Raw genomic sequence first — 12,287 nt, forward strand, 5'->3', positions numbered from 1 at the left:
TAGATAGCAACACCTCCATTCTTATGGAGGTTCTATGCAATTGTGAACCACTCTACTCGTTGAGGGAATTGAGGGAGGAGTCCCTTTTTCGCAGATTCAGCACCTCCACAACATGAATAGCAATGCAATCTTCATTATTGTGTGTGACAGAATTTTGACGTGACAACGTCTTATAAATTGGTTTGCCAGGTGACACTTCAAGAAACTGTGTTACACTCCGCATTATGCGCTCACAATGAGAGCGAGTGAGAGCGTTCGTTTCGGTTCACGGTCGTCTGGAAAGAGCATGATTAGGAGCAGTGGCGAGCAATCTATGCAGCAGGCAATCTATGCAACCTGCACAGGCGCCACAAGCAATATCCTGCGACTGCGCCACTACTTCCCAGGCTGGCAACGTTCTTCGTACTATACAAATGAATATTCACATTAAAATTATTTTACCACTCAAAGTTGTTGTCACGTAAAACTTTCGCCCCTATACCAACTTTACAGGCAACCATGCAATTTTTTTTTGATACTGCCTATCTGGAGACCCCAGTCCTTGGCAACGACTTCAAGTATTCAAATAAGTAAGTAAGTATGGGTAGAGCAACAATAGATTGCTCCTAGATTCATTGACCTTCCACAAGTTGAATTTTATTATAAAATTTAGCTTCTTCCTTGTCCAGTCAGTGTTCACACACACACACATAGGATATCAGGTTTTTCATTATGAAGAAAAAATTGTCAGAAGATTGAACTTTGTTCTTTAACATTGAACATTTATAAAACATAGATGCAGGTACTCATTTATCACAGCTATATAGTGAGGTCCACGTTATAATGACAGTGGATAAAGATAGAAGAATAGCGATGCCGATTCTCTTCATTAATTAATTATATTTCTAGACTGTCAAAGACATAATTGGCATCGTTGTGGACCTAGAAAAGGATGGTACCACCGGCTTTGTCGAATGATAGACAAGGATAGAAAAACCAAAGTTTGTCAAATACTGTCATTATAACGTGGACCCCACTATATCTACTACCATACTTTACCTTAGGGGAGGCTTGGTGTGACGAAAAGGCTTCCTGTTAATTTTCTTGTAGAATCTAAAATCATGCCAACATGCAGGTTGGAAAAACTTATCTATATCTTCTGCGGCAACCTCAAGAATGAAATACTTGTATATTTTACTTTCTGGCAGTACACAGGTTTGGAACTGAATTGATTAACTAAAGACAGGAGATCTACCATGGGTGCAAGTCTGGAGACAAAGATCCATTCTCTATTGTCTTCCTGATATTCTTTTTCAAGAATATAGTTCTACATAGAACTTTAGTATATTATTTCTTCCTTGGAAATGTCAACAACAGCTGATGTCAAGCGGCGTGTGTCAACTTTTGAATGCCGAGGCATGTGTGGGACGCTTACTGACGAACGTACACTGCCTCGCCGAGGCTTCTGTGCGCCCATCAATACTCGCCGTGTACTTTCAGCTGTGTGGGAGCGGGAACGTGCAGCGTGGGAAATAATGGAATAATATTCTATTGCTATATCTGATTATTAATTATTGATAAACCATAATTCTTCCATGGAATTTCTTATTCCATTTCTAGACTTAAATTTACTTTACATCAATTCACTTTGAAATCTTTTCGATTCATTTTTACCTAACCTAGTTTTCAAAATTTTAGGCATTAATATTGCAGCTTGCAATCTCTTTCTCTCTATTAATATTAAAGCATGAAATTAAAAAACGTTCTGAACTGTAAACCTTTAGCTTCAGAAGTTTTAACTCATTATTTAAAGCAATGCAACGAGCCTCCTTGGACGTCTTATTTTGTCAAGTATAGTAGTGTGAAAAATGATCATCGTGGCCTTTCACACTTCAATTGGGAAGTAGGGGAAAGTAATTACCATGTCTTAAGAACGGGTTGTTTTCCTTACATCAAATACCATTGCACAAAGCGACCATATCAAGATCTTTCTTTAGATAATCAGTTGATGGGCATTATAAAAATTCTCAATCTTGGTATGTACGCTAAGGACAAGCTAACATAATATTACTGTAATCAATAACATATTAAACTGCACTTTGCCGTGCATTTTTTATTAGCTTATTGCCTGTCTGTTGAACTTTCTATTAATTTTTTTCTACTTCAATTAAAAAAAATCAATAGGGTCCCTTTGCAGTTTACAAAATAATATCACTGACAGACCTTCAACAACTCTTTTATTTTCCTCATGAAATAGGTTGTAATATTGTGGTTTGAATATTAAGTTCAAACTTTTATTGTAATCGTGTATCCAATGTTAAAGAAAAAACACATAAATATTGTAATATTAATTCGGGGCCACACCTACTATGCAGCTTTTTGATCCTACATCGTATCCTATGTCCATACACATAGATGCACCCACCCTTCAAGTTCATGGACGCACCCTCCCCTAAATTTAGAAAAAAATTCAGCTTCCACCCCATATAAAAAAAAAATTGCCCCCCATGAATTTCAAGGTCGCAGTCTGCGTCCGAACCCCTCCCCTTCGTGTGGGTACCGTGTCGATATTTGTATGTGGTGGAGGGGTGGCGCTATAACAGATTGGCATGAACCATTCTAGGTCGTTGTCATGTGTGTGATCATGTCAAAGCTCTGCTTGACAGGTGTGTCCCCGGATTTATAATGGCTTGTGACATAGATTCATAGATTTATTTTAACTATAAGTTATAAGTGATGAAGGTATAATAAGTTGAGTTATAAGTGTTTGCTAACCATTATCCCGTTGGGAGGATGTTTGTTTTAGAACAGCTTTGATAAAAGTTGATCATCAAAATGCAAGATTAAGTGGTTTGAAAGCCACCTAAGCCTACAACTCCACTTTAGCTTGAATCTCAAAGACAAAAATAGCAGAACATCGTCGAATGGTATTGTCGTTAGTGATACCCGTCTTACTAGAAAAATATTCGTCAACTATTAGTTAAACTACTAATAGTAGTTGACTACTAAAGTTACAGCTTCATATTTTTTATAAAGATAATCAATTTTAATTTACATATTTTTAATTTATAGGTATACCAACATTGATGTATGGCATAGCAGCTATAGCATTGATCAAGCACAAAGAACTGGTCAAAACACCAAATGGCGAAGTGTATATTTACTTTTTATTAGAAGAAAACAAAGGATCCTATCATTGATAACATTATTCAATTTTATATGTATGTATAAATTAAAAGATATACTTATACAAAATATCAATTATTGCAGTGCACCTTATCTCCACATCCATATATGAACCAATGTCTATTGTCGAACAAGTCTGTTTTCAGCCTTTAGTTTGGCTATCCTTTGAAGAGACTTTTTTGCAGCTTGGTGAATTAACCCTTCCAATGGATCTGTAAAGATAATTAGAAACGTAATTCCTTGAAACTTACATTTTATGATAATATTAAAACTTATAAAAAATGTAAATTTTCCTTCAATGTATTTATGGAGTTACCTTGTAAAGTTTACGAAGTTGAATATAAACACAAAGCATTATTTACAATTCTTTATGAAAATTCCTACTGTTGAAAATTAAATGAAATTTCTACTTTTACGAAACTCTGCCAAAGATAGCGATGAGGATAATTCACATAAATAGTGTTTGACCCAGCAATTGCAACAATATCCAAATTGCTCTGATTCTCCTGCTGGAAGTGTAACTGCTTGGGGCCAGCTCCACTTACTGACAAGCATGACACTCGAAACTGCTTCCTGGGACCCATTGCATGTTAATATACAAGCTGATAATACCAGTAGTCAGCTGGTTGTTACAATTAGGAAAATATTCAACTATTAGCTTGTATTTTAACAGGCATTAGGCCCCTAGTTGTTCAAAACCATCCTAAAACAGCAATTCCCATTCAATAACAACATCACCTACCACTATCCCCGCGATTACAACTCATATTTGCATGCCCTATGCAGAAAATAAATAAAACTGCTGGGTAGTGAACGATTGAGATTTATAAAATACTTACAAATTTTATGTTTTCCTTGCATTGGAAATTTTATGGGTAAAATATGTGGATCTTCACAAATGAAAACGAATGGAGAATCACTCTCTCCGTCAGGATATTTCTCTCTGTATTCTTCTTGAGGTAAGCAGTCCTTCACCGAAACACAACCCAGCAGACAACTCACAGGATACTCTGATGGAAATTTCAAATCATCTCCTGAAAAGGAGTAATTAATTTGATAAATATTCAAAGAATCTATTCTATTGTAAGATTATCTATATTTTGCAAATTCAAATTTATTAGTAATTCTTAGTAAATCCATACATGAAAAATAATACCGGGTGAGCATAAATTATTGAACACATTTCATAGGTGAGTAAAAAAATATCAAATAATAGTAGCGCGCCTATTTTTGTGGCAAACGTTGGTGTACCTGCTATAATTTGTGATGACCTTCATCGAAACACAGTCGGCTCAATGGTGGGGGTGACAGAGCCTCAGTTGAGCAATGGCTACCGTGCAGGAGAAAGCTATGTGCGTTCTGTGGCTTCACGAAAGCAAATCGGTTATTACTGTTCAAAGACGTTTTCGTTTAGAGTATGGCCGTGATCCTCCTTCTAACAACTCCATTAAACGTTGGTATCAACAATTTAAAGACACAGGAAATGTTTTGCACATGAAAGGTGCTGGCAGGCCTACTGTATCCGAGGAAGTAGTCGATCGAGTAAGGGAAGCATTTCTGAGAAGCCCAAGTAAATCGACTCGTCGTGCGAGTTTAGAACTTGGCATACCGCAGTCGACAATTGTGAAAGTGCTACACAAACGCCTAAAATTGCATGCGTACAAAATTCAATTGTTGCATAACATTAAAGAAGACGATAAACCACGCTGTTACAGTAACATCAGCTCGCTATGTTCAAATGCTCAACAACTTGCTTATTCCTGAACTTCGACGATTTCATGTGAATGAGAACACTCTTATTCAACAAGATGGAGCAACTAGCCATATGGATAGAGTATCAATATTGAACTTATGAGAAACCTTCTTCCGAACCGCTTGATAGTAGGAATGGGGGGGGCGTTATTCAGTGACCTCCCCCATCATATATACTATTCAATACTTTAGTAGTACCGTAATTAATCTTATCTATAAAAGTAATTGAAACACTGAAAACTCTATTTACATAGTTTCATGTTGAACTAATTATTAATTTAGGATTAAACACAGATTATTATACCCAGTAACAATGTTCATCCCATCTAAGCTCGTGTCATTATTTTTATGGGGATATCTCAAGTCAAAGATTTTTGAGAATCGTTCAGCAACAAAACAGGACTTGAAAATGCGGGTAATACTGAAACTTAGTGCAATAACACTAAAGAGCGTGTTAATGATAATTTTAGTGTGAGAATTGGACAATGTGTGCAAAATGATGGTCGCCAACCTAACTGGAGTAATATTCAAAAAGTTAAAATGTTTCTCTTTATAACCAAATATATTTCCATTTGGTTTCATACAATTTGTGTAAAGCATGACTTGAAAATATTTTCTGCGAATTTTATTCTAATACCTATGTGTAACCTTATCTAAATTTGGGAGAGGAATAGCACATGGTTACCATATTTTTCCTCTCCCTATTATTTTGATGATGTTCTTATTGTATGAATGGAGAATAAAGTGCTATTTGACTGCCCCATCTTGTAGTCGAGAATGAATTATGAATAATTCAGATCTTAATAAAAAAATGTTAAGTTAAATAGAACATTTTCTATCATTTGGCACAAATCTTTAATGAATGTTTCGTATATCCCAGGTTGAAAGCCACCAGCATGAAACTTAATTGATTTCAAAAATAATTTTCTTGGTAGCGTTATCTTCCTCTTTCATAATATATAGATCTAATATATTAATATCAATACGTCAACGTAATTTTATTGAAGCGCACCTGATTTGAGTAGACGATAAGATTCTTCGATGTTTGTGACATCTTCAGGCAGTGGCGGTTTGGACGCTGCTGCTATCCATAACCTGCCTCTATGAGCTGTATACCATGTTCGTCCTTCATGCCTGAAATGCGGTTATTATTAAGCTTACATGATGACAAAACAAGAATAAAATGAAACATTTTTCTATCATTTGGCACAAGGCGCTAACCCCATAGATATTTTGTGTACCCTAGGTTGGGCTAATGAACTAAAGCTAATTTCTGTAAAATCAAGTTGGTATGGCAGCTAATTTATAAAAGAATATTAGAAACAATAATAATTCATACATGAATTACAAAATGAATTGAATTTGGTACAATCACGAATCAAGAAAAAAATTTAATGAAATTTGATCAGCATACACTGTGGCACACCATGATTTAAAGGCAGAGCCCTTGAATTCATTCCTCCAATTGATATGACCTGCCTTCGATCCCTCAAATAGGACTTAAGGGCCAGAAGAACAACACCACCTTTACTATATCGCTCAATCTTGCCATTCACTATTTCATGGGGTACGCAGTCAAACGCTTTACTCAAGTCACACAGTGTCAGTAATAGGCAGTTGGTTCCCTCAAAAGCTTCTTCTATCCTTCCTATAAGGTAATAAACTGCTGTCACAGTCCACTTATTCTTCCTGAAATCATGCTGGCGGTCAGAAAAAAAGCTCATTAGTCTCAAAGAACTCCACCAGCTGTATCTTCATCACTGTCTCAAAGATCTTTGGCAAAAACTGGAATGACAGATTTGCGTCTATAGCTATTCATAGCGCAAGGATCTCATTTCTTGTAGATAGGTATTTTGCGCGCAGTTTTCAACAAATCAGGGAACATTTCAGCCCTCAAACACTTGTTGATAATCTCAGACAAAGGCGGGCAATGAGAGTAGTCATACCGTAGATATCTTGGCTGTTTCATGTTTTAAAGTTGGAGATAATTTTTATGATGTCAGTTGGTGTCACTACCTGCCAGTAAAGTTTTCTCACTCTACTTGACTTCACCGTACCAAGTTTCTCATTTGTAGTTGGTATAGCCGAAATAATCTGTTCAATATTCTGCATAAGAATTTCATTGAACTCTTCAGGACTAGCCGAAACAAGCAACTCCAGATGCTCTCAAGGGACCTCTGATTTTATTTATCAGATTCCTAGCAGCTTTACAAGGGTTGATGCACTCTCAGTCTCCTGAAAATTTGCACACTTTTGGCTTCATTGATCTTACATTTGTAGGGCCTATGCTTTTCATTTTGTGATACAATGTACATAAGTTTTCTTTTTCCATTGAACTAGTACTGACTGCATAGTTGTTTCTCACCATCAGTATCAAACTTCTGAACCTGGACAACTCAGGCAAAACCCGAGACCTCACCTTTCTAGAGTTACCATTTTTTTTTAGAATAGAATATATAATAGAATTTTTAGACCTAGAGATTCGTTTTAAAAGCTTCAATGGAAAAATTGAATTGAAGATTTCATCAATTTTGCCAAAAAACGTATTATAAGCCTCCTCATGCTCTTTTCCCTGTAGTCCAATATCCCAGTTGACTTGTGACACAGCGTCTTTGAATCCAGGGAGGGTGCTTTCATCAATCTTTATAGCTCCTCTAGAATAATTACAAACCAAGCAGGGAATTGAGAAGATTCACTCACAATATGGATGTTGGCTGTCATCATCACTGCACTATGATTAGCAACAAGAGGTACAATAACATGTACTCTGGACCTTAAGGAATTCATATTTGTTGCAATGTTGGCCAAGCAGCGATCTCCTCTAGTGGGCATCTGTGATATACTGTAACATAGAGATACAATTTTTCAATTGGAGACATATTATTTCCTGTACAAAAAGTATATTGCCAAACAATATTAGGCTACCTGTTTTTTGCACTTTTGAATAGTTTTAAATTTTTCCATGATTGGCTATTTTTAATTTATTTTACAGGAGCATCAAAGAAAAAGAAACATTCGGCACATTTTACCGAAGGATGGGTGGAATTTCTTAGTAAACGTGTTGCTAAAGAAGTGGCCGCAAACCTCAATAATCAGCAAATCAGTAGCCAGAAAAAGAGTCGATATTATGACCACATTTGGAACATCAAATATTTACCAAGGTAGGCAAAGTGGTATTCTTGTTTGTAATGATGTCCCAATATGTTAAAACCTCATATCGCTGCCCACGCCCAATGTCATATATTTATCTGGGCATTTATCAACAAAATAGATAAAGCCAAGGTACCTAGAATAAATGTATTCTAGGTACATTGGATAAAGCTATTTATTTAGAACGTTGTTAACTTGTATTGTGGTTATTTTCAAAGAAATCATAATACCAGAGGGGGGAATAATAAACTGTCTTTGAGACAACACCGATTGCAGCTGTACGAGAAATGCCCTCTCATATTGGAGCGAAGTTGTATGATGATTTACCTACCGAGCTGCAGTCCTTGTCAGATATCAGAATATTCAAGAGTGGAGTATATAAATTCCCTGTTTCAAAATCCTACTACAGTTTGAAGGATTTTGGTGGTAGAAGGTAGCGTAGTTTGTTAGAACTCTAGTTTTCATAAATGTCTTCCACGTGTGCTCGTTTATTGTGAACTTATTAAGACATATTATTGTTACTTATTGAGACATGACATTGTTTTGACGTTATTCAACTGTAGATTGTGAAATGTTCTGTGTTGAATGAAAATGTGATCTTATCTTGAATATTTTATCTTATGTTATCTTTTATGTTTTAAAAGTCATTGAATATTCATGAAGACAAAGAGAGAGACATGACTATAAAGTTTTCAATTATATTATAATACATGGTGTTAACTAAATAATGACTAGATTGCAAATAAATTCATGTAAAGCAGCTGAAAAGAGCAGATATATATATATATATATACTCACCATAGAAAACTTTTCATCTCATCTCAAAAGTGAATAAAATGTCTTCTGTTTTGGATCTAGTAGCTGTAGGTATATCAATAATTCAAGCCGTCAATAGGCCTCACAACTGTTGTATATCAGACGGGAACGACAACTCAACGAGCCCAACCGATAACACGGTGGTGACCTGGCTAAAGACGTTTGTTCATTCCCAGGTTTAAACCCGGGATCTCAATGCTTGCACTATATCCACTATAGTTAGATTCAGGTTATAAAGTCAGCATCTGATTAACATTGGTTTGTTACCTTTGTCTGTCATTAGATAGAGCAGATACCTTTTCTAACTGCACAATTTTTTTTTAACTATTTACATGTTGGAGTTTGATTAACTACTGCCTTATGCATTTCTGGCGAGATACACTTCAATTTATTATTACTTGAAAAACATTTATACAGCCCGCTTTATCTTAATCTGGTGCTAACAACTACCACAACATTTCATCTCAATTGAGAAAATTTATTATTAAATCATGAAAAATTATATTCTGTATTATTTATATAATAGAGAATATATATAATCTATTTAGAGAATCTATATACTTATCTATATTCATGTATTCTCTATAATCTATTAAGGATATTTGCCACAACCAGTACGTTACTATCGTTACGTGTAGCTGATCTCATCAAGTATCCTGAAGCTCTACTCACACTTGCATTACTCAAATCGTGTGACCAGAGTAGCTGCTACTCCAGTAGATTGTACCTTACCACTTCAGTCGCTAGTCATGCTCATTTCCACAACTCTAATTGACTTAGACTTATTTGAAATAGTGGGTAAAAGAAAGGAGACGGGGCCATCGAAAACAATGGATGAACAGGTAGAAGTTCTAGTGACCCTTCAGTGGTCGCCTATTGTTAATGAGTTTCGACATTTTCGTGGTCGTTTTTAATAATAAATTTATTAACGTTTTTTAATACCACTACCACCAATTAGTACTTTTATATGTGTGTGTTTGTGTACTGTAATGTCTATGTAATGTATTTAGATTCATCATGTACACTGAATATGATAGGACGTAAGGATAAGTATAAAATGACGTAAAATAAAAAATAATACGTTCTTAGTTTGACTAAATTTGTACTTATAATCGAATAAATTGGTGGCCCAGTCTGATTACCTAAAGGCATTTTCAGCTGTAAACCAGTGGTAGCCCAAATTGATTGGATAAACACACTCATTACTATCGATTATAAGTACAAATTTAGTCAAACTAAGAACGTATTATTTTTTATTTTACGTCATTTTATACTTATCCTTACGTCCTATCATATTCAGTGTACATGATGAATCTAAATACATTACATAGACATTACAGTACACAAACACACACATATAAAAGTACTAATTGGTGGTAGTGGTATTGAAAAACGTTTCATACAAATGTTTGATATGACTCAGTGAGACTTGGAGTATAATCCATGTAGGACGGGTAAACTGTAAGACACTGATCGAGGCAGTAGTTACAAGATCTGTCAACTTGCTTGGACGAGCTGCAAACTGCAAGTGATTGTTACTGAAATGTACTGGAATGACATCCCCGGAGAAGGGTGAAGTTAGGGGTGAGAAAGTTGATTGGGAAAATCCATCGTCAAGAAATGAATTTTTGGACATCCGGTCCAATTTTAAACTTCTAGGGCAACATAAATCATGAATAGTTCTTAGTTGATTGAATGGATAGCGGAAGTCAAGAACAAGAGAGTGTAGTGAGTGTAGTGTAGCTTATAGGAGAAACCTTAAAATAATGAAATATAATTTACAGTTTTTTTTTTTGTTTTTAATTTTGCCATGCGTTATAATATTCATCAAGCTGTGTACAGACTTGTGCCACGAACACACGCCGTACACTTTCCATAAGCTGATGCTATAACTATACGATATCATACGATACATAATTGGATTATTTGATAATTTATTATATTCATACAAATAAATATAATACGCATATCATCAGCTGATGAATAGCGCACGTGGTGTGTAACCACGAATTTTATGTAACTCAAGTTAGTCTGTATACAGCTTGTGAGCAAGTTGAGTTTCATCAAAATGAACCATTAGGAATAATTGAATAACAAGTACTTAAACACTGATCTAGATTTAATAATAAAGTGAGAATACAAGTAACAGGTAAAATGGAAAGTAATAAATGAGTCCCTACCAGCTAAAACTTCAAGAAAGCACTCCGGCCACTAATGAGGGTAATGAAGCGGATTCAGAGGACAATAGAGTGTGATAGTCGAGAGTTGGAGGATGAACCTTTTTGGAACAATAGCCCAGTGTACAGGTAGCGCGTCCCCGTCTCCTTTCTTTAACCCCAATATTCTTTAATGGTATGGCTGATGATTCGAGTAGGGACGATTAGAATATCATACTCCACATCACCTTCTCATCTCATTCATCAAAATAATCCATATTGGCTCACTTCGCAACCATCATGCCGATTCGTCGAGCAACGTAGGTAGTCGCGTAGTCGTCGAGAGCCTAATCTAAATTGCTCTAATATTTCAATTATATAAAGTTGTCCAAACTGCTTTGCAATTCGAGTATTGTCAGTGTGAGTAGTGCCAAAAATGTTATTTATGCCTTGTACACATCACTGCAATTCACATGACGGCGACGGAAGCGAGAAAATTTTCAAGCCGTGGTTAAAAGGTTGAATTTGTCGTCATTGTCATCATGCGAAACGCAGTAATTATCAAACAGCTTATATGAGTATTTTGACTGATAAATGAACGTACATGACATTTAATTGCAGGTTCAAATGGATCCATTTGAGTGAGCGATTAGAGTACGAACGAGCAGTTTACAAGCAGAGAATGCGAGCAGAAATCGCCCAAGTCAAACGAGAGGCTTCCAACTTCGCACAAAATGTCGAGATAAGCGAGAAGTTGGCTAAGAAGAAGTTGAAGAATCCTGGGAATGTTGTGCTCCACTACAAACAGCGCAAGACCAACGACGAAATTTTGAAGAGTAAATCCTCTGATTCGAAAGATGAAGATAGAACGGAGTTTCTGTCAAGTTTATTTGGGTGATGGATTCTATTCTAATGTACAAAGGATTGTATTTCTCTTTGGTTTTGATTTTTCAACTATTGGCTACCGTAATGATTTTATTTGAATATCATTTCTTGTGTGTTCTAATACGCTTATTATAAGTTAGTTTTTACAATAAATTATAGATTATATAATTATTTATGGTCTCATTCATTACCAGAGAGTATTGATTAATATGATGTTCAGTCCAGTCACAAGGTACTTTTTGCTGAAAAAAAACTCCGAACACGATAATTTTTCTGTGCACTAATTCTGAAGTATTGGACATCCTAAATACAAAAAGTTGACCTTCTAGTCCTGGAGTGTCTAAAAAAAGGATTTTTGGTTCC

The 12,287-nt window shown here is 35.6% G+C and overlaps 2 protein-coding genes across 2 annotated transcripts; both read left to right on the forward strand.

The window, feature by feature from the left end:
* The first annotated feature begins 1,446 nt into the window (after window positions 1-1,446).
* LOC111046574 (uncharacterized protein C15orf61) lies at window positions 1,447-3,234 on the forward strand. The gene is made up of 2 exons (XM_022332154.2): window positions 1,447-2,015; window positions 3,052-3,234. Exons 1-2 carry the CDS (start codon window positions 1,727-1,729, stop codon window positions 3,177-3,179), a joined length of 417 nt encoding a protein of 138 aa, XP_022187846.2. The 5' UTR covers window positions 1,447-1,726; the 3' UTR covers window positions 3,180-3,234.
* A 2,092-nt stretch (window positions 3,235-5,326) lies between these two features.
* LOC111047012 (activator of basal transcription 1) lies at window positions 5,327-12,095 on the forward strand. Its single transcript, XM_039420186.1, has 3 exons — window positions 5,327-5,332; window positions 7,771-8,078; window positions 11,661-12,095. Exons 1-3 carry the CDS (start codon window positions 5,327-5,329, stop codon window positions 11,935-11,937), a joined length of 591 nt encoding a protein of 196 aa, XP_039276120.1. The 3' UTR covers window positions 11,938-12,095.
* The last annotated feature ends 192 nt before the right edge of the window (window positions 12,096-12,287 follow it).

Source organism: Nilaparvata lugens, chromosome 2 (genome assembly GCF_014356525.2).
Source record: "Nilaparvata lugens isolate BPH chromosome 2, ASM1435652v1, whole genome shotgun sequence".
Lineage (NCBI taxonomy): Eukaryota > Metazoa > Arthropoda > Insecta > Hemiptera > Delphacidae > Nilaparvata > Nilaparvata lugens.

Coding starts and splice junctions, on each gene's coding strand:
- LOC111046574 (XM_022332154.2), top strand. CDS start 1,727: ATGAAATTAAAAAACGTTCTGAACTGTAAACCTTTAGCTTCAGAAGTT. Junction 2,016..3,051: donor TATAAAAATTCTCAATCTTG/GTATGTACGCTA, acceptor TTTAATTTATAG/GTATACCAACATTGATGTAT.
- LOC111047012 (XM_039420186.1), top strand. Junction 8,079..11,660: donor AACATCAAATATTTACCAAG/GTAGGCAAAGTG, acceptor ATTTAATTGCAG/GTTCAAATGGATCCATTTGA.